At 38.6% G+C, this 23,806-nt stretch overlaps 1 protein-coding gene across 1 annotated transcript in view; it reads right to left on the reverse strand.

The window, feature by feature from the left end:
- The window catches only part of Chrdl1 (chordin like 1), a 120,100-nt gene that overhangs the window by 19,306 nt on the left and 76,988 nt on the right, over nt 1–23,806 (reverse strand). Inside the window, 3 exon segments of the mRNA XM_036174968.1 lie at nt 450–618; nt 7,619–7,686; nt 22,632–22,725. Coding sequence (XP_036030861.1) covers nt 450–618; nt 7,619–7,686; nt 22,632–22,725 — 331 coding nt within the window.

Below are 23,806 nucleotides of genomic sequence, written 5' to 3' on the forward strand. Positions count from 1 at the left end.
GGCTCACACAAATGGAAGGATGATCTCCTCATTTGCTACACACAGAATCAAAATCTCTAAGCTTGAAGCCAGGAATATTTAACAAGAGTCACAGGAGAAAGGCAATAACAGTTAACTATTAAGAAGAGCTTTCGGAAGTGTTTGGCAGCAAGTAGCTTTGAATGTTGGGTGCCCTGCTTATTAAAGATCAGGGGATTTTTCCAAATGATCTCTAACTCCCAGAGGCAACAGAGAAAGTGCTAGAAGTTGCTTTGTAAGCAAAAAGGGCACTTGTGTATATAGTTATGGGTGCATTGGTAGACAGGCCTTTTCGAGTCACTTGCTGATACTCACTTTGAAGACTTCACATTTAGTGGTCCACATGTGAGTATATACTATTTATGGGATAAAGGGACCTGTCCCAGGTTTGGTCTTTAAAGATCAGGCATGCTGTGGAGGATGCCCTTTACCTTGTCCATGTTTGTGCTTGTTATTGATGACAATCTGCACGATGGTTCCCGATGCTTGCTGGGAATCCATAAGAGCTCCCCGGTGACTTCTCCCTCCAGGAAAACGAGGAGGACCTCCAGCTTGTCTGCTTGGTGGAGGGTCATATGGAGAACGGAGGTAAGAATGTCTCTATAAATGACAAGAAAAAAAAAACCAGTCCAAAACAAGTATCAACAACGAGATGACAGGAATTGAGTTATATGCATCAGCAGCAATTCAATGAATTGATTTTTAGTGATGAACTCTGATCTTAACTGTATGTCTTCCTACATCAGCAAAGGTAAGGATGTGACTGTGAGAGAGCAGCACTGGCAATTTGCTGAGATTTTCCTCTCTCCTTGTAGATTGGACAAGATTCACAGAGAAACTCATGAAGAAGAAAACAGCCCCAAAGGCTAACGTGCCTTCCTGCTAAGAGACTCATATTTCCCAGTTTAAGAGTTAGTCTGCAACACAAGGCAGAAGGTAGCAGGTCACAGGAAAAGTCCAAAGTGGTGTTTAAATTATGAGGAGAGATGCTTGTCGGGGGAGGGTTTGTGACCTGGGTCACGAACAGTGGGTAGACTTTTTTTTTAATAGGCAGTTTGTGGGGAATATTCCAGGCAGAAGTTTCCAAATTGAGAAGGTGTAGCAGAGAACATAGAGTCCTTAAAAGGGAACAGTTGAAGGATAACATTCCAAAAGGGGGTTGGAGCCAGATCAGGAGGACTTTAAATGACAAGCTAAGGGGTAAGTACTTTATTTGGTAAATGATAGAGGTGGGAGTATGGAAGTTTTTGAGGGATTTTTTTTTAAGTAGAGAAGTGACTTAAGAGGTTTTTCAAAGCACTAAATCCTGTTATGTGTCAGTGAACCGGAGAAGAGAAAAGGGTGGAGGACAGATAGGGTCACAAAACTGTATAGTGAGAGTGTAAACCCAGGCAATGACAGATAACATAGCAGCGCACTTCACTGATGCACAGCAGCAATAGCATGCAAGTCCTATGGAGTCAAGGACTTTGTTTGTTCACTGCCATAGTGCCTAGAACAATGAGTAATATCTAGACTGTGCTCGTCCCCAGCTGTTAAGTGAATAAAAACACTTTCCCACTCTTGTGAGTCCAGTAAAGCAATCACTATTCTTTCATCAAGAGTTTAAGGCAATAATAAACTCAACTATTCTCCTTGTTCCCTGGAGCTGAGGTAGAGGGCTGGTAGAAAGAGATGGTTGGAATAAGAATAAAACCTTAAGGATTAGAGCATTAATATGCACTGTTTTAAGGGCACTTGTTATGGGTAAAGAAGGGAAAGCCCATGAAAAGATTTCACAAGCAGTTAAAAAGGAAGATCCTTAAATTCACTTATTTAGATAACAGACAAAATGAGACAGCCAGGGTATCCTTGACCCAATTTACCATAAGACAAACTTATATTGCTATATATCATAAGCTCACCTTTTGAAACAAATTGCTTTGGAAGAAGAGAAAAGTGAGCAGAAATTGGAATAAAAGGACTCTTTTTGACTCTTGACAAAAAATGTCATTCTCTGTATCTAAGAGCCCACTCTGGCACATTGCCTTAACAATTCATACAAACAAGAATTTTTACCAAATTGTTATCATGTCCATGGATGGGATTATCAGGGCAAATAGTTCTCATTCCCACCATGGCTTATATGTCTCTTTTTGCCATAATCAGTAGCATTCCACAAAAGCTATTCTTTCCTTTCTGTTGCTTGACAACATTTTGCCAAAGTAACAATGAGAAGAAAGTTTGCCTGGTGTGTGTCCCACTGCTGCCGAAAGAAAGGTGTTCAATAGCAATACAATTAAAGAGGGTCAGTAACCTTGGGAAAATTGCAAATGCGTTATGTTCTCTGATTCACAATTGTGAGCACAAAATGTAAAACTCTTCTTTACCACTGAGGAGTGGTATGGGCTATGGTTTCAAACAAAGAAGAAAACCAAAGAATCAGAGATTTTGAGCAGAGGAACTTTTGTAGACTGCTTGGCCCCACATATTCATCTTAAAGTCTTAAATTTCTCCACATTTGGCCCTTGGCTGGTGCTATGGCTTATGGGACCTTTGAGATGTGAAATCTATCTGGCAGAGGTGAGTCACTGGATGTGGACCTTTGAACTTACACTTCCCTCCTGTTCCAGTCTGGTTCTCTACATCTTGGTCAAGCCACACTATGTGAGGAGCTCCAATGATTGCTCCTGATACTATAAATTGGTCCACTCCTGCCACCACGCCTCTTCTGCCATGCTGGGCTGCTATCTTCTGAAACTGTGTGTCAAGTAATCTTTCTTCCTAAGTAGCTTCTGTCTGCTATTTGTCACAGCATAAAGAGAAGTGACTAACACATCATGCAAGTCTTTTGTAGGTAGAGAAGCTGAGAACAGAAAGGGAATTTATCCAGAGCAACAAGGTTGAAGCTTTGAGGATGGAGTGGTAGTGGTAGTATTTGGAACAGAAATAGGAGGAGGAAGAAGAAAAGAAAAGAAGTAGAAAAAGGAGGAGGAAGAATGGTTAACAACCTTTTAGCTAAAAGCTATTCCAAGCAGAAGGTCTTTTAGCTCTGGTGTTTACCAACATATACAAACAGAATTCTACCATGACTGCATTTAAGGGTTACATAAGGATCTGTTCAAAATGCTAGGATTAGGTTGTCACTCCAAGAGATTCTGATGTAACTGGTCTGACGTGAGGCCTGGGCTTCAGGATTTTTACAGGCAGAGGTAGGGAATCACAGACATAAAGGGTTTCCTGTGGGGCAAGAGGTTGGGAGGTGATGATATGTAAATTTTTTTTTTACTTTTTGTGTCTTTTGAGATTATATTGTAATTTTAACTTTTATCCCCTTTCCTCCACCTAATCCCTCCCATATGCTCCTCCATGCTCTTTTTCTAATTTATGGCCTGTTTTCATTAATTGTTAATGTATGCAATAGTCTATGTGTGTATATATATAGACCTCTGTATATTACCTACTTAGTCTGTATAATGGCTGTTTTGGAGTCCATCCTCAGATCAAATAAAAAAAACTTCAGAGGCCAGTCTACCTCATAAACTTGAGCATAAAAGAAAAGCCTTTAAGACCTTAGAACTGTAAATAAACTTGGAGCTCATCTTAAAAATTAGTTGTGAAAAGGCTGCCTGAGTGGAGACGAAAGGCAAAAAAAAAAGTTTGCTTCAAATGTGATTTTTTTTGCTCAGTATTTTCATATTTATGACTTACTAACTTGAAGGTCTGAAAACTTTGCTCAACTTTTGAGGTGGGCTTAAAATAATTCTTTTTCCATTGGGAAAAGGCTCCTCCATTGCAGAAGCTCTGCAGAAACTCCTTCCTCCCTTGCTCTCATGTTTAAAAGATGAGGGTTTTGCATGGTCTCACTCATATAAGAATCTAAAGAGTTGATCAAATGTAGAATTGTTACTGGGCAAAAGTAGTGAGGAGGAGGGGATGGGGAGCACTAAGTCTTACTTAGACGGCTGAGGGGGGAATGTCTTTCTGTATGCTGTGAAAACATATTGCTCTGATTGGTTGGTAAATAAAGCCATTTGGCCTATGGCAAGGCAGCTTAGAGACAGGTAGAATCCAAACAGAGAGGCAGGAAGAGAAAGGAGAGGAAAAAGAGACGCTGCCAGCCAAGGCCATGAGAAGCAAGATGTAAAGTACTGGTAAGCCACAAGCCACTTGGCAACTGATGGATTAATATAAATGGGTTAATTTGAGATATAAGAACAAGATAGCAAGAAGCCTTGGGTCTGAGTGGCTGCGGGCCCAAGTGGGACTGGAGAAAGCTCCAGTTATAGACAGCATCAAGAAGATATGGCATCCTATTGATTATATAGAACAATAATGAAGTGCATATTACACACATCTAGAAAAAAAGAATACTGAACGCTTTCACCACACACAAATTATAAATGAGGAGATACATACGTTTAACATGATTTTAACACTACACAGTGTATATATACGTTACTGAAATATTACACAGCACTGTAACATTTTACATATTAGTGATTTTTTTTAAGAAAGGATAATGGGGTGGGGGTGCTGAGTGACTAACAACATATATTGTGCTCTTGCAGAGGATCTGATTTTGGTTCTCAGTACCCATGTCTGGTGGCTCACAAAACATTTGTAATCCCAGATCCAGATGTGATACCCTCTTCTGGCCTCTATGGGTATCGCACTCATATGTACAACCCTTCATATATATGTGTATATATATATATATATATATGATTTTTAAAAAGGGATAATTATTTATTGGTAGTATGAAAAACATTAGGGTCTCAAAAGGATCTTTAAAGGGCATTTTTGATTCTAATGTTTTACTGTGGATTTGTGGGATATTATCATTGGAGGGAACTGGGCAAAGGACATAGATAGCTCATATAGCTATCTCTGTATTAGCTCTTATAATTGTAAGTAAACTATAGTTATCTGAAGCTAAAAAGAAATTTTGGTTTGAAAGATGTCTTCAGAATGTGTTATAACCCACACAACTACAAAATCATTATATCTCAGTCATTACTAGATTACAGTCCCTAGCTAGAAGAACTTTTAGGCCTTACCAAACATTTCTGACTGGATTTATTATTTTAAAAATTACAAAATAAAAACACTTTACACTGAAATTAAAGAGCTCTAAAGTCTATACCTTTCAGTAAACCTTTATACAGCAAGAATAGGCATTCTGACATTGTTTTCCAACAACGTGACTGACAAGTAGATTTTTATCTGTTTCATGATATTTCTATACGTTCTGGCTAGTTTTATGTCAACTTTACACATACTAGCATCATCTGAGAGGAGGGAGCCTCAACTAAGAAAATGCCTCAGTAAGATTGGGCTGTAGGCAAGCCTGTGGGGCATTTTCTTAATTAGTGATTGATATGGGAGGGCCCAGACCATTGTGTGTGGTGCCATTCCTTGGCTGGTGGTCCTGGGTTCTCTAAGAAAGCTGGCTGAGCAAGCCATAGGGAACAAGTCAGTGAGCAGCATTCCTCCATTGCTCCTCCTGCCAGGTTCCTGCTCTGTTTGAGTTCCTGTCCTGTCTTCCTTTAATGATGAGCAATGATACTGAAGTGCGAGTCAAATAAAGCCTTTCCTTCCCAAGTTACTTTGGTCATGGTGTTTCATCACAGCAATAGTGACCCTAATTAAGGCATATACCAATCTTTTTCACTATCCTACTGTCAAATTTAATGTCATTTAAAGGTGTGGGGGACAAAACTCAGAGTCCATTCTCATTTTTATTTCATTATAACTTATATACCCCTTCAATCAACTAATACAGTTCCTCTCAACTTCTTACCAAAATGAAAAACTGGGTTGAGGGAAAGAGGAAATTCACAACATGGAAAATTGAGACTGCTACCCTATCTTGTTAGGATCTGTATAGAATCTCACTCTAAATCAGACAGAGTAGAAAGGAGAAAATCTTTTCCTGACTGTGAGAATTCAACCTCTCTTGCGGAATAAATGTTGCTTTTGTGAGATGTCTGAAGCATTGATTTCCACCTTGTCCATAATTCTACATTAATTCCGAAGTAGCAGTGTTCATAAATCAATACTGCAAAGTAGTAAAGCAAACTGAAACTATGCACTACCACTGCTGAAGCTTTTGGTATGGTGTTGACAAGATGGGATGTGCAAGTCAGAACTAGCCACTGTGATGACAGTGAATCCTAGCCTAAGTGACATAGTGATGTTTGCATCTGTCATTCAATAGAAAAGTCTGTTAACTCTGTCATAATGCCCACTCTATTTATGAAAATAGCCTGTTCTATAATTACCTAGTCTCCTGACTTATTTCCAGTTTCTAAGGTTTGACAAAAATCACGTAATTTTGTTTATTATTAAACTAATTTATACCATGGAAAAACATGAAGTAGATTAAGTTAAGAAGTCAAAGTCTGCTTTTCCTCATGTCTATTTCTGTCTATTACTATTCTTATGTTGATATAGGACCCTTCAGATAGTTCTCATTTATACATTTATAAAATCACACACATTTTACATTTATTATCTTTTTGAGTTTTTCTGTTTTGCTACACTTAGATACAATTTTACTTTTAGAATCTATTTATTTATTTATTTATTTGTGTGTGTGTGTGTGTGTGTGTGTGTGTGTGTGTGTGTGATCATACATGTACAATGCATGGCTGTGTGTGGAGGTCAGAGGAATACTTCATTTGGTTCTCCCCTTTCACCATGTGGGTCCTGGAGAAAGAACTCAAGCTTGGCATCCAAGTGCCTGCTGATGCATCTTGTCAACCCTCATTATGTTCTTATTAATAACACCACAGTATCCCAATGATTGGATGTATATAGCCAAGCCTATATTAATAAATATTTATGTTAATCTGTTAAACTTATGAAACCAATGCTGCAGTGACATTTTAAAAATTGTTCTTATTCATCAGGTGCATGGAACACCTGTTTGTGTACAATGACAAACACCCTTGTATTTGGAAACACTTTTATAAGTTCCTTTATGTGAAAAAGAAATGTTCAAACATTTCTTTTTCAAATTTTAAGAAGTTTGAACAATAACTCTTCTTAGACACTGATTCTTATAGATGTACTATTTTGCTAACTGACTAAATGGACACTATTACTATCTATATCTATATAGAGTCTGACTTGTTAGACTTATTCTAAGATTTGTGCTAACAACAGAAATAAGGATAAAGCAAGGAAAATCTGGCCCTCAGGCTTTTTTTTCTTTCAACTGCATGATCAAGAGCTTTCAGGTTTATAAGGAATTTGACCAAAAGGATGAAGTGGAGTATGTTAAAATCCCATAGAAAGCATTCACTGTTGAGAATAGGCGTGGTGACTGTCTTCCTTAGAGAGAACACAGAGATCTGTCAGGTCATCCGAAGAGAGTACCAACTTCTGATCTAGACAAAAGGCTATGGCTAAAATCTGTTCATGTTCTTGCCCTAATTACAGATGATAAAATGTTTAGAGGTTGTTGATGACATCATTTAATTCTTCTGAGGGAGGAGAAGAAAGTGATGTTAGAAATGGGTCCTCTTTTGGATTTGATGGATATTTTTTTCCATGGGGGTGAAAAGCTTGGCTTACTGCTGTAGAGTGTGGAAATATTGGAGCTCTTCACACTTACTGCTTCTCTGTTGGCAGGTTGCCGGAAGATATCACCATCAGAATGTTCCCACGACAATTCTCCATCCCCTGTTTATTAAAAAGAAATAAGGAAAGAATCAAACATACATAGAAGGGAAAACTGTCACCCTTTTGACCCAGCCACATTTTTGGAGCAATGTTTCTAAAGTTCTCAAGGCATTTTAGATCTTGTGGCTACCCTTCAAGAAACAGCACTGAACGATTTCTCTGGGTGGGTCTCATGATTCAAAACAACTCAGAAGAAAGTAGTTATCATTTTCTACACAGACTAACTGTTACCATTATCCAGGATTTGGAATATAAAAGGGAAAATAATCGCTTTTCACCTTACCATAGCCGTCATCATCACTTTTGCTTATTTTAGTCTGGTGACAGTTAAGTATTTTACAGATCGTATTCAATGTGTGTTTACACTACCCTTAAACAATGAAGTTTGAAGTTTTCATTGGTCAAGACTTACGTTCACCATTATGTTTCTGAGAAGCTATGAGCTGACTTAAAAGTAAAAGTTAAACTTGCTATGATTAGAGTATTTATGCAAGAAATATCCAAGATGTTGTCTTTTTATTTTTCCTTTATTGTTTTAGAAATTCACATGTGAGTGCTCTATTTACAATGGTAGTTTCACTCTGTGTCCCTCCTCATTCACTCTTAAATTCATGAACTCTTTAGTTATTATTGTTAAACACACACTCACAAACACAAACACAAACACAAACACATATATACATAGGTATATAGGTAGGGAAAAATTCTAAAATTCATATGGAAACCAAAGCAATTCCAAATAAAAAGAACAGAGCTTAAGGGGGTTACTGTGCCACATTTCAAGCTATATTACAGAGCTATAGTAATAAAACATCACACTACTGTCTTTAATTTTGATCTGACACACCTTTCTCTACGTCAGGAGTTCTCAACCTGTGGTTCATGACCTCTTTGGGGGGTTGAATGACCCTTCCATAGGTGTTGCTTAAGACCATTGGATAACACAGATATTTACATTATGATTTATAACACTAGCAAAACTATAGTTATGAAGTAGCAACAAAATCACTTTATGGCTGAGGTCACTACAACATGAGGAACTGTTTTAAAGAGTCGCAGCATTAGGAATGTCAAGATCCACTGCTCTAGGTCTATATGATCCATTCTTTGGACAGTAAACCCCTATTACTGAAGTTTTCCAAAATAGCTGCTGTTCTGTTTTAAGATGGGGTCTTGCTATGTAGTTGTGGCTAAACTGGAACTCACTATATAGCCCAGGTTGTTCTGGAGCTCATGGTCCTTCCTTTTGTTTTAAGTTGGCATTACAGGTGTGCATCACCACACCAAACTGCTTCAAAGCAAAAGGTTTTATGTTAAGGTTTTGGGAGACACAAGCATACAAAAGATATGGATATTCATCAGTTGATTAAACATAAAACAAATTGGGTAATTTTCAAGAAGCTTTGGTAACCTTTGACCATACATATATATGTAAGTATGTGTGTGTTTATAATATATATTATATGTGTATTATGCTAAACATTAACTAGCTCTTGAATGGGCTAACACAGAATATGGAAAAACAGAAAGAATTTAATGTTATAATTCATTCTCAAGCTTTTAAATCCTTGGAAATAAGTAGTAACATTTTAACTGATTCAGGGACATGATAGCACTATTGAGGAAATTCATGTAAGTTTTTAGGACTTGAAAAAGCTTGAAAATTAGTTTGATAACCTTCTGCTTTAGCCTTGCACATTCTAGCTATAGTGCCTAGCTCATTTACTTAGTTCTTATTGCCTGAAGGACTTAGTATCCTACAGTATTTGAAATGTATAGAACTTGAGACATAATTTTGTCCAAGGTTTACATGAAACAGATGTAGAAAACCAAAGCTCAGAAAAGTAGATGTAGCTATTCATAGTTAAACAATGTTTATTGAGATTAACACCCAAATCGCTGGCCCCTAGACTCCTGAATAATCAAGTTCATCCTATAAAAGCATAGCTTACTTTTGGTATTTGTGACTACATTGCCATCAAATGATGGAACTGGGAAATCTCTGACAACTCTAGTATTTCTTTTCTTCTCATTTTCTTCTGAGTACTTAGAAGTGCCTTACATTTTTAATATTTTGTTCATTTTCTGTTTTCTACCATTATAATTCTACCATGGAAATGAAGATTTTTGTCTATCCTGGTCATTGATGTAATAGTACCACTGACAATAGCAATTTGCACATAGTATTCATTCAGCATTTACAGCATAAATGAAAAACAAAGCATTATAAATACTTTCCACTGCAAAATGTTTCTTTTCCCTTTGTGGACAAACTGTAAATTTCTTAAAATGAGATATGCTTTACACTCTCTTTGTATCTTCTTGGTCACTATTTTCCAAAGTGTGGTCCTTGTCATCATCTGGGAATTTGTTAGACACTTAAAAGTCTGGATCCCACCCCAGACCTACTGAATCAGAAACTATGGGATAAGAGCCAATAATTTGGGTTTTGATGATCTCTTTAAAAATAGCTGGGCTGGAACAGCTGGTATATTGCTGGGTACATATCAGTGGCTTAATACATAACTGAACTAAACTGTAGTGAAAATATCAAATTGAGTGTGTGGCTGGAAGAACAGATGTGGGTGCAGATGATAGGCAAAGACTATCTGAAGACCTATGTGGAAACTCTGACTGGCTATGACAGGAAATAATGCAGAAGAGTCAAATAACAAGCCTTGAATGATGCATAAGTGGAAAGATTGATACTTACAAGTGAGACTAATCACTCTGGGCCCTTGCCCTCAAGATGTTCTTGTTGAATTTGGAAGTGACTGGACATCAGTTTAAGATGCAGTTTAAAAACACATGAAGGTCAGATATATATAGGCATGCTTAGGCCATATTGAGTTGGAAAGATCAACAAGTCAGATGGAATCATGGGAAAAGCATTTTAAATGAACTATGACCCATTTTTTTTAGAGGTAGATGCAGAAGTGTTACAGGGACACTGCTTGTGTGGGCAGAGTACCTCAGAAGCAATCAGGTATTGTCTGGATAGAAATTTTAGATTGGGAAAATATGGGGCTGGTAACTGATTGGAGAGAATGGATGGGGGAGGAGAAGGAGGGTGAAATTAGGGTGTTGTTGAGGTTAAAGAGGGGTTGTAAATAATTTGAGGGCATCAAAAGCTGGTTGAAAAATTCACACTTCATCCTGTTATTATTTTTTAGATAGAAGGTCCTATAGTACAAATGATACCCGACGAAGTGTCTTCTGGCAGCACAGTGCAGCCTAGCTGGGGAGCACTAAAACCTCAGAGTCTAACCAGGAGGCAGCTATGGTGACAGGTGATAGGCCATGCATCACTGCAAACTGTTCGGAGAGGAAAGCTGAGGCACATGACTGCAGAGCAAAAGAAAGTATTAAGACTGATGGTATATGTGATCACAGAGGAAGAAAGCAGAGAAGAAAACACTATAAAGTGATTGTCAGCTTGAGAATCAAGAGAGGTGTTCAGTGTCCTTGACAGTGACTGAGTAGGGATAAACTGAGATTTGCGTGTCCTGTTTTAGTTGGCAGTAGTGGGTCTGAGCCAAATGAAAGTAGACCAGAAAGACGATTAGAAACTAGAAAGGGATTTACCAGAAAATGGTAAAATGAAATGTAATAAAGCTACATGATATGGCTCAAAGCCAGTTCTGAGTAGTTGAAGAGAGAAACAAAAGTACACAAGAATTACAGAGCAGCTCTCTTCATTACATCCATTTCTAAAGACTTCCTGACTGATATTAGCAAACAAGGGGCGTCTTAGCTAGACGTCACCGTCACCAACGTTCCGTGTATTATATGTAGGTACTGGAGATTTGAAAGGGTTTCTCATTAAAGAGCCTTTAAGTACTCAGAGTCCATTCAAACAGCAGAAGCATCAGAGACACATGCAATCACCAACAGGCAGAAACTTAAGATGGCAACGCAAATGAGGTAAGACAGAGTCAAGTAGAGCAGCAGAAGATTAATATCCTGTAACACAAGGTCAAATGTGCCTCAGCCCTGTATTTGCAAATCTGAGGGCTTGCATACAGATACATATGCGTAAAATGAAGTATCTTACCAACTTAAAAAAATTACTGGAGCTATAATTTCTGAGTATACGGAGAGATATGGAGAGATATAGAGAGACTCTATTTACTGTATGCATTCTATATATTATTAATACATATAAGATACAATAACACATAATGTATAAATAATATATACTACAAACACTATGAACTGCTAGTATTTCTGTCACCTTTGAGATTTGAAAGTCACTAAAATGACATTACCCAAGTTTGAACACTTTAATAAATAGCTGCTAAAGGTATTAACACTTAACCTCTTTAATCGAAGTCATCATTGACATACTGTATGTCTAAAAGTAGCTCTCTAGACCAGGCAGTGTCTGTCTGAATAGCTAAAAATAGATATCCATTTATAATCTTAGCTATTATATCGTGGGGAAAATCGGCACCAATACCCTTAAAAAAAACGTTTCATTTTCTCTACTCACTGGACAATTTGTCTGGAAAGATATGGAACTTTTTCTTTCAACCATGGTTTTGAAAAAAAAAAAAAACCCAATGATTCTAATGGAGACAGATGGATTCTAGTTAATTCTGAGAAGCAACAAAGATGTAATTTTAACCAATTTTTTAGACCAAAATGAAAAACAACTCTAGTGTACTGTATGTCAAACAATATTCATTTAACCTTAAAAGCCACATGTGTTGTTCATTCAAATCTCAATTATACTCTGAGTGGTACCCTATGGGGCGGGAATGGCTTGGCTTTCTGGTAATGGGAGAAATGGAGACCAAGTATTTGAAAAATGGTCAAAAGCTAGGATGAAATTCAGACTGTTTATAACTTCCACAACTTCCATTAATCTCTGGTTTGCTTGAGTAGGTCAAAGAAGCAAATTCTGCTCTCTCAAAAAGACTATGTGAACAATGAAATTCTGATATACCCATGAAGATAGATTCCCCAACAGAAAAGTAGGCCAGTGTGTAATTACTTCTGAACAACACAGGACATCAAAAATAAGGCAGCCATAAGGCCTAATTTATCTAGACTAACCTAGTTTTATTGCCTCTCTCTTTGTATCTGCCAGGCACAATTATTACGACTTCATCTCTTGATTTCTGAAATGTCTGGTTTAAGGGGGCAAATTCTATAGTCACTCCAATCTTCATTTTAAAAAGACATGAATCATCAGGGTGGGGGTTGGCATCCCATATTTTCACAGGGATGAGTTGAAACCAGCAGAACCATGGCAAACAGTAAAAGATGGAAGATGAAAGCCATCACGGTATCTCCACCTGCCACATGCAAGGCAATTACTCAGAAAAATGAACAATACTTGTATAAAACTGCACTGTGAGCATGAACGCATTTGAGCCTGAGTTTCAGGAGGCACGGGGTAAAGTAACCAGTAAGTGCATGGTGTGCATACCAACACTGTAGTCTTTCAATGATAATATGGCTAAATAGATCCAAACCCATGGTTAAAAATGGGGCCATGGCTTCCCAGAGTCCCATATTATTCCCTAGAAACAGAGTCATCACAGAGACAGTATTTTCCAGTAGCCTCAGAGATAACAGAGTTCTCAAAGTTGCTTCATTTCCCCAAGCTGGAAGGCAGCATAGATTAAATGGCCAAGAGAGCAGAGTAGAACTGCAGAGTCTGGCTGCAAATCCTAGCTTTTCCTCTTTCTGCATGTGCGACTGTGGACAAATCCATCAACCTCATTGTGTTTCATTTTCCTTATCATTAAAACAGATACAACCTTATAGGCCTTTGAAGAATAAATGGGTTAGTGTATATTGAAAATGCTTGAAACGGTGCTTACCTAGCACATGAAAATTATCATGTAAGCATTGTCTATCACCCTTACTCCATTCCTTTCTCTCCATTGGTTTTTCCTCCTTCACCTCAAAAGCAGCTGACACATAGTGGGGAAAACCAAGCCTCAAGAACTCTTACAAATGTGTAGGTATTTTATTGGTGAAATTATTAAGGCCACTCCACATAGTTAAAAGGGAGGTTTATTATGTGGGGTAGCTTACAAAAGAAGGGATAGGTTGCAGGTTCTGGGAAAGGGATGGCGCAGTCCGGCAGTGTTCTCTGGAGAACTCTGCTCCGTCTACCTCCAGCATCCAGGGTCCTGGAACCAAGAGAAGCCTCTCCTTTTGATCCTGGGTCTTCAGCTTCCTCCCTCAGCACTGCCTTGTGGGCTTGACCATTACCAAAGCCTCAATGGGGGTTGGAACTTCCAGGCCAAGGCTGGAATGGCTACCTACTACAGTATTTAAGAAAATTTATGCCCTTACTAGGTTCTATGTGCTTATTTAATCTAAACTCGTTAGAAAGAGAAGCATTTTGTTTATGAATCATGAGATGTCAATGTTCTGGATATGAATATATACACACAGACACACAAGAATAGGCATATATATGAGAGGGGGAGCTCATATTTTCTATGAGTTCATATTGCTCAGGTTCTTTCGTATATATGCCAGATCTCTCTTTATTTTCATGCTTTTAGGAAATAAGTTTTTGTACATGACTTAAAACCCCTTTTTTCATTTAGCTAAAACAAAACTTAAGAGGGTAGCTATCTGCTTTATTAGGAAGCAGTTCAATCAAAGCTATAAAGTATCATGTTAAAATTCCAAGTATCCACACAGAGTTCCGTGCTACCTTATCAGAAAGTTAAAAAAAGCAAGCAAGATGGAAAAGGGCAACTACATGGAAATGAATAGAAGTTTTTCTTTCTTTCTATGAGCAGTCCTTTGGCCTTGGTTTATCCAAAGAAGAGTGGGATCCTTGGTGGAAACAGGGGGCATGCATCTGCTTTTAATAGCCAAAAGAAAACAGAAAGTGAATGTAGTCCTTCTAGCTGTGGGTGTGAAACAACTAGGGGATTACACACTGTCCATGTAACCTGTGCTGTGGAGACAGCACTTAGTAAAGTCTTACGGTTAGAATGTGGGTAATATTCAGATAAGATGCCTCTGCTTGGCTTTGCTGTTCTTTCTTATGGTTCTTTACCATCTGCTTATGCTGGAAATCAAGAATTAAGATTGAGTCCTATAAAGAATGGAGTCTAAACTCATGGAGACTATTCTAATGTGAACAATGGGCACATCCAATGGTGAGTTTCTGGCCAGCCAGAAGTTGCCTAGAAGTACTTAAAAAAATAAGGGTAAGGAAAAAGTGGCTTTAATCACCCATAAAGAAATAATTGTCGTGAAATGCTGCACTGGGAATTTTTATTTTTATAATCAGACTCACACAATCACAGAAAAAAAAGACTATAACTCCACAAAAGGATAGGATGTTATTGATCCTAACAGGATATCCTGGATGGCCAATTAGGACACTTGTCTACTAATTTAAATTCTGTATGGAAGTCAGTGGTGTCCTATCCAATGTCTAAAGGAAGCAATAGACTAGAAATAAGATACATTCCAAAAAGGAACATGACGTCCAAAGGGTGGGGGTCCTAAGACAATTCACCATCACATAGAGATAAATTCTTAGAATAAACAATGGAGAAAAAAAAAACAAAAGAACCTAGGAAGTTTCCATGGAAGGAAAAAGGTTCTAGTTCAGGGGAAAAAGCAGATGTCAATAGCAAATCTCTAAGATGGTTCCATATTCTTAACCATAAGTGATATAAAATAAGATATTACTAACAGTGGTCAGACTTTTGTGTAGCTTTGAAAATATAGTATTTCAATGTTTCCAAGTGTAAATAAGAATATGATAAATTATTATTTTGCTTTAGTATGAATATTTAAGATGGTATATTCCTTTTAAATCTGTACAAGCCACTGTTGCTAACTCTAGATACAATATTTAATGGGCATCTATAACTGATTTGTGAAGGAGAAATGGAAAGCTGCTAAGTGAAGAACAGGCATGAAGTTTCAGGTACACAACACAGATGTTAGCTTAAAAAAATTACAGTGCTGGAGACAGACCTCCGAGATGCCTACTCAACCAGGCAAGTGCTCTATCTACCACTGAACTCCATTTACAGCCATGATTTTGCTTTTCAAGTGATGTTCCCTTCCTGTCATTCTGACAAGGAGGAGATAGAAGTGTTTCTGCTGAAAATGTGGCAAATTGGAAACAACCCAAAACTGATTTGTAAGGCTCAATATTTGGATATATTGTTATCATCTCATCATTTTCCTTCATTTATTTTGTTTTGTTTTTTCAAGACAGGGTCTCACTATGTAGCACTGGCTGTCCTGGAACTCATTACATAGACCAGGCTGGACTTGAACTCACAGAGAGCTGCCTGTTTCTGTCTCTCAAGTGCTGAGATTAAAGGCGGGTGCCACCACACCTGGCTTTTTCTTCCTTTCCAAAACTGAAAAACTTTTTATATTTTTATAGTGCTTAGAAAAAATGAAATAACACACACACACACACACACACACACACACACACACACACACACACACACACAATTTCCCTGATGATGCCTAGATGGCTTTTGAGGTGCAATTTTGCTGCTTTTGGAAATCAAATCAAGAATCTTAAATAAAGGGCTGCAGGAGTGGCTTAATAGTTAAGATCACTGGCTGCTGTTCCAGAGGATCCAAGTTGATTTCCAGCACCCACAAGGTAGCTCAAAACCATCTGTATCTCCAGTTTCAGGGAATCTGATGGCCTCTCCTGGCCTCTGTGTTTACCAAACACACATATGGTTAGTGCCCAAACATACATGGAGACAAAATATTTATATACATAACATAATTATTTTAAAAAGAAATTTAAATAAAATGGCAGTATTTTTGAACACAGGAAAGTTACTTTTAAACAGGTCTGTCCAGTTTTGGTATCCCAGTTTAATGAAAAGAAACTTTAGCTTTGTTCATGGACTCATTTGAGATGAATGAATGCTGGGTGGACATGCAAATTGGATCAGTTAGTGTGGACTGAACAGGCTGTGAGTTTATCTACCTGACCTGTCTCCTATCCAGACCTGGATTTGAAACCATGTAAAGAGCATTTTGTAATTGTGTAATTGTGTATGAAACCCATCAGCAAGATATATGACTAATTCTATGCTAGAGGTAGCAGGGTAAGAAAAAAGATATTTCTTTACTTACAGAAGTGCCCAAACTCAGAAGACAAGACACACAAAACAAAGAACTACACAAGAAAATAGTAGAAAATTTAAATTCTAAACTCTATTGCTGTAGTTTAAATGTGGTTTGCCCCTGTCAAAGGTTATATACAAAATTGGTTGTGATGTGTGGAAGGTGTGGTGTTAGAGTGTTTAGCATCTTTCTTTGGAGACTGGATCTTTGTGAGAGTGGGAAAAAGGATTTCAGCTTCTTTGTACTTTTCCTTGCTTCTCAAACTACCTGTTTTCCATACCACTTTTTGTCATGGATGGAGCAGCATGTGGGCCTTACCTAACAGACAGGGTAGCCCAGTCTCTAGCACTCAGAGATAAACCCCTTTACTTTACAAATTACCTAGTCTCAGGTATTGTGCTGTGTTAACACAAGACAGACCAAGACATGTATGAGGCAGACTTAGACATATAGTTACTTGAAGCAGGAAGTCACTAAGTCAGAACTACTAGAAGTGGTTTCATTAACTGTCAATAATTCCTCAGTAAAGGATAAGGGGGAGAATTGGAGGGAAGAAAGGTCTCAGGAGTAGTGGGATGGGATAAGAGGGGAATAATGGGTGAATACAAACAAAATTTATTATATACATGTATGAAACTGTCAAGTAATTAATTAAAAACTATTTTTAAAAACTTCAGTCTCAGCTGTGCTCCTAAAAAAGTGGATTGCATTCTAATCGGTGAAAGGAAGGTGTCATTTAAAGCTTGTGGTGGAAAAAGTTGAAGGGAGATATATAACACAAGGGAAATGGTATATTCTGAGCTACAGGGTCTGAATATATGTTCACGTTAAAGAAATGATAATGAGTTACAGATAAACGAAGGACCAGATTGTTTTAAAGCCAAGCTCTTCAAAGAGCTGGTATGGGGGCACAAACCTGTAACCCCATCATTGGAGGATCACAAACGAGGCAAGCTTGGGATATGTAGGGACTTCCTGTTTCAAGTCAAAATAAAAACCTCTTCGCTCACTTACACAAGCGAGCAACGAAAGATTCAAGTATTAGGGAGCACGGACAATGTGGAACACCCAGTACACACAGCAGACACAGGAGTGCTAGTCTGACGGCAGCATCAGGGATTCAGAGTGTGTCACCAGTCACCAGTTTTCCCCCTTTACTTCGGATCCCCTTTCTCCTCACCCTGAAGAGGACAAAGTGACCTGGGAACCATGGCAGTTGATGGAGGGGAGATACTCCAGGGATTTCTGTCCTACTCTCCAGATTAGGATCCACTTTCCTTTCAGTTACAGACTTTTATGACACCTGTCTTTGGTGGCATATGGCATGGCTGTTTGTGAGAGAATTCATGGAAGAGACATAAACAAACAAACAAACAAATAAATAAGTCTCCATAATTCTGACTCCAGAGCCTCAAACTGCTTTACTAACTGTTGAGGCACATTTACTGTACAGTGGCAAAAATGTCTTCTGATGCAAGACAGTAAAGAAAAAAGGAACTTTTACGGCACATGGTATAGGTCTTAAGAGTGACTTGTACAGCCCGTCCTTCTCTGTAATGCCCCAACCTACTCACTCACAACTGGAGGGGGACCTTCTCATTCCACCTTTCTCTCTCTTCATAATCAAAGAATATTGGGTGTAAATATCTACTTCCATTCAGTCATGAAACACTTGTTAAGTAACCACTAAGTAAGTACCTGGTCCTGTTTCAGGGCTAGAGATGAAATGGTGGACAAAAAGGCTTTTGGAATTTGTTCTTAGGACACCTTATTTTTCTTGGAAAGAGAAAGATTTAGCATATAATGATACAAGTAAAAAAAAAGTATTCCAATAGTTAATGTGGTAATTACTGGTTTGGAACTTTGGAATCCGAGTGAGTAGGCTCAACATTTGATTCTGCCTCTTCTCTTACTTTAGGGCAGATCACTTCAGAACCTCTGTCTTCACTTCCTAGCTGTGGAACAGGAACGAAAATAGTTCCCACTGCTGTTGTGAGAATCAAGTGAGGTACTCTACATGTAAGCATTTATGCACTGCCTGGTGCATACAGAAGTGTGACATAGCCACACAATCTATAAAATAAGGCTTTGAATACATCCGGCAGCTTACCCTAAATTCTTCTGCCTTGTCCATAGGCCAAGTACATAGCTTTCCTCTTCGACTTGGCAACACAGGCGGGAGACGGAAAGCCGAAATGATAAATGGTGAGGGGAAAGCTGGGTGTGGGTTTAATCTGAGGTCTGTCTGCCCCATATATGGCAGTAGTACATCTCTGCAGAGATGGGTTCTTCTGATAAGCTTTCCCTGACGGTTCTAGCAGCCGTTTGCACTGGACTTTCAGTCCAGATGAGGTTTGCTGAAGTGCCAGCAATGACATGCATCCTGCCAACACTCTCCTGACTGTCCCTGCCTCACAGACATGTCTAAACAACTGAGGCCGGGGCTGAGATTCAATCTGAGTCTAAGATTGCTGTCTGACCCAGGCAGAAAGGCGAGAATTAGTGCTTGGTGACAGTGCAGACAGGCTGTTTCAATGGGCCTTTTATATGGAGGTTTGCAAGTTCAGCACTCAAAAGGTTGTTTTTTTTTTTTCTTCAGTATTTGGCCTGCAGTTAGGGTGGTCAGCATAGGGAAGAAGTGTCTGGGTTCCTGCTGTGTGAGTAATATGCTTCTACAAGATACACCTTTGTACAAACATCATTTCAACAGAAAAAAATCTCTAGGTGCTTCAGAAATGGGAACATCAAAGGCATTTCAAGCACATTATATACAACTGAAAGATGTAAAGAAATTGGAGGCACAGAAAAAACAATTTTTATAAAAGTGGGGGATTTAGTCTTTATAAAGAAAGATGAAAGAAAGTGGTGCATTTAGGCTAGAGATGCCAAAGGAAGAATTTAACGAATTGTCAAGCCTATGAAGGGACAATGCATGATCAGTAATAATGAGCTTTCATCTGCTGCTTCTGAGGACTCACTAAAAGGGAAAATTTAAATTGTGACAAGAGAAATGAAGACAGTCAGTACCAGGATCTGTTCCCACAAGAAGGACTAGAAATAAAGCTCTGTCTGTGGAGATTAAATAAATAAAAGGCAAATCTATCAGACACGGGAAGGCTCCGTTCTACTTAACTTCAGGATAATTGCCACTCTGCAGTCACTCTGTATGAGGCCTTACCCTGGCACTCTATGCCATGGCAGTTAATCTTTACAACCACCATGGGTGGTGGATACCATCACAGCCTTCATTATTACAGCTGATAAATCCCAGGCTCCGGGTGGTTAAGTGGCTTGTCTAACGGACGGTGGTCCTGCCATGGCAAATCCATGTCCTTCTGTCTTGAGAGCCTGTTTTCTGCAGCTTACAGCTTCTTCAATGTAGTAACACTCCATCTAGCAATGTCCTTTCTTTTATTAATTGTTCTCCGGTTTATATTTTTTATCCTCCTTTCTAAACAAAATAATCTTGCCATCGTGACAGAATTAGAATGACCAGCTGGTTATATTAGCAACCCCATACACATCTCTGTGCAGAATGGACTTTGGGCCATATTAAAATCAAGCTGGAACAAATGTCAAAAGAGAGGAGAGAGACATGCTATCTCAATTTCTATTATTTTGACAAATGTAATAACGGCATTGTGGTACCACACACGCACACACTCACATATGCAGAGTGAGAAACAGGTAGGGAAAGATGCATGGCCTCATTAAAACAAAAATCTAATTAGGCTGTAATTGAATCCATATTGAATTATAAGGGATGGACGAGTAGGATATTAAAAGGAATTAGTATAGACTGGTAGCAGAACAATTAGAAGGCCAACAAATCAGAGATAAAATTTGATTCCATTTCCATCCATTCATCCTGGTTTCAGACTTTCAGCAAGTTCAGCTTCATTGCTCAATGCAGATTAGCAAACCATCAGTGATGGTTATCCTCAGTGATCTTTGGAGGGTTTTGTCAAAATGCTTGTCCATGCACCACCATTTTACTGCAGAAAGAATGATAGTTCAGTTGAAATACTGACTACTGGGCCCTGCTCCAAGGTCACTGTAGGTGTGGTCCAGATATGAATCAACATGGTCCGTATGAGACAAAAGCACTGAGAGTGAGGGTAAATGATGCTTAGAATCACCTCTGGAATATTGTTAAGTATGATACATGTGAGGATAAAGACTTTTGAATAGAGGTATAGCATAGTTAAAGCCATCGTTTTGAAAGAGTAAGATGGAAACAATAATAGGGCTCGTCAACCTGACTTCCACAAGGAAATACCATAAAATTGTCTTCTAACTCAATGCTTCTTAACTTTAGCTACACATTAGAATCACTTTCTTCTCTTGAAGTAAGTGCACTGTGACAATTCCCATGTACATCTATAGTTGAAAAACAATGTGGAGCTACATATCACATTTGTCTACTGTTCATTATTGATTCCTCAGGCTATCCTAGACTGTCTTAGACCCTTTCTTGGGTTATCCCACTTAAATCTTGCAACCATTTTCCTTCATGTAGAGACTGTTAGACATGTTTATGGTGGTAATTCAGCTAGAAGTTAGCCAGGCTTGGGCTTAAACTGAAGCATTATGACCCCACAGGCTGCATGTAGGACAACTTCTCTGCAACGTGATCCCAACAGCAAGGCCCATCCTCCCATACTGGAGAGGTCACTTTACCAACCTCTCAGGCCTCTCCTCCTGTATTATTGCCTCCCTTTAATATAAGCTGGATCAAAGAGCCAGTGAGCCCTTTTCAATGGAATCACACAGTACTTTTGTTCACAAATTTCCACTGGTTTCCCAGGGCATGAAAAAACTGAAATCCAAATTCCTTTTTCACAGCCTCCACAGCCTTGCATGTTCCAACTTCTGCTCATCCCTTCATCTCATCTCTTGCCATTCTCAACCACAGTCACCTTATTCCAGCCACACTGTTCCTCAGACTCTTGTAATGCTTCAAGCACTTCCTTTCCTGGGCCTTAGAACTATTTTTCATCTCTTTTAGAATTCTCTTCCCCAGGCTCTTTGAATAGATGGCTCCTCTTCATCTTTTAGATTTGAATTTCAAGGTGCTCAATCCAGGGCCTTCCTCAGAATTCAAGCTTAAACTTCTGATTAAAAAAATCACATTTTATTTATTGATTTAATAATGTTTATATTGTCAATATTTATATATTTGCATGCTTATTTATTTTTTGTCTTCACTGGTGAAATATGAGTTCTAGAAGGGCAAAGAATATATCTTTGCTATGGCTGTGTAGGTGGTGTCCTGCTCAAGGGGGCCATAGTTGGCATAGTTGGAGGTATAAATATATAGGAACTTTCTGGAAAATGACAATAGAATATCCCAAGTATGGGGTTCCTTTTTGTAATTCACATAAACATGATAAACAGTCTAGCAATGTCCTGTAAGCATATATTATATACACAGCTTTGGACACGGTTTAGTTTTAGTTTTATATCCAGGACATGCTTGATACATTCATTGATTATGTGTAGCTAAGGAAGAAAATATTAATATTGTCAAATGGGAAGGACTACAAAAGACTGCCAATAGATCTGGTAAACTGAGAAGAGGCAAACAAGGCCACATTAAAGGTGATTAAGTACAAGCCTAGAAAGAAAATCTGGTACCATTGTAAAACCAAAACAGAAGCTAAAGAAGAAAAGACAGGTCTGAGGGGACGAGTCCATTGTGTTTATAGAAATGAGACCATTTCAATAAACAGAGACTACCACAAACAATTCCTTTTCCTTCAGAGATGGGACAGGTATTTTGCTCTTTCCTAAATTCTGCTACTGTGGACGGTGATCCTCAGATTCTTGGGTTGTAGGACACTTACCTCTGCATACCCGGCAGCAAGAATCTGGAACAGAGACTGGGAATGCGCAGGTCAGTTTAGGGCAAGTCTTGAGACCACAGTACACATTCCCTTCCTGCCAAGGAAAGCAAGAGTCATTTCCAGGCTGAACTGAGATAACTATTTGTCAGGGATTACCTCAGTACCTGGGATACAGCCGGGAATCAAAACATGGCACTGCTTACTTACAGCTAGTCTTGGGTTCTTCTTCCAATTCATTATGCACTATTTAATTTCCCATTTCCTATTTCTTCATAAGAAAGATGAATTCCCCAAAGAATTAGCAGTCTTTGTCAGGTATCCCGGCCCAAGGAAAGAGGGATATTTTGGGAGGGCTGCCACCAGCCTCCAAACCTTACTCCTCTCTCTTATTTTTACTGTATCCTTTGGTCCTTATAATAACATAGCTAGCTGCTGGGAGTGGATGGAAATGAGAATTTGTGCAATAGCCACTATTTATGACACTCAGTAGAGTCTTCTTTCAAAACCAAAAGACAGGGGAGGGGACAGTTCAATTCATGTGAGGCAAGGGAGAGGAGCCACTTTACTTGGGAAGTGCATATGTTATTCAAATAATTTCAGTTTTCTAGATTTCCCCCTTTAAATGTTATCTCTTAAACCTTGTGCTTTGTTCTTGGATACACATGCTACTGAGGCTTGAAAGACCATTAGAAAAATAATGTCATACTGAGATACTGAATTTTCACTAAAAATCCCAACTGGAAGAGATTCTATAGTTAGCCGTGATAATCCAGTGTTTATTGCCCCAGTCAGTAAAGATGTTTCTAAGCTCTGCTAGTTTCATTTTTGTTTATCGTTTTGTTTTTGTTGTAATTTTTGATGCAAGGTCTTGCTGTGTAGCTCAGCTTATCCTCAAACTTGTGACAACTCTCTCATGCTTCATTTTCTTAAGACATATTTTACTAATTGAGGATTTCATGCGTGCATACCATGGACTGTGATCACATTCTTCCCTCACTCTTCCCTTAACCCCTCCCAGATTCACCCCCATCCCCAAGTCCTCCCAATGTCTTGTCCTTTTTGTTTTTGATAAACCACTAAGCCTATTTTTACCACTCATATACTCTTGGGCATGAGGGGTCATCCACTGGGGAATGAGCCACCTACCAGCAGCCACACCCTTAAAGAAAACTGAT

Source organism: Onychomys torridus, chromosome X (genome assembly GCF_903995425.1).
Source record: "Onychomys torridus chromosome X, mOncTor1.1, whole genome shotgun sequence".
Taxonomy (NCBI): Eukaryota; Metazoa; Chordata; class Mammalia; order Rodentia; family Cricetidae; genus Onychomys; species Onychomys torridus.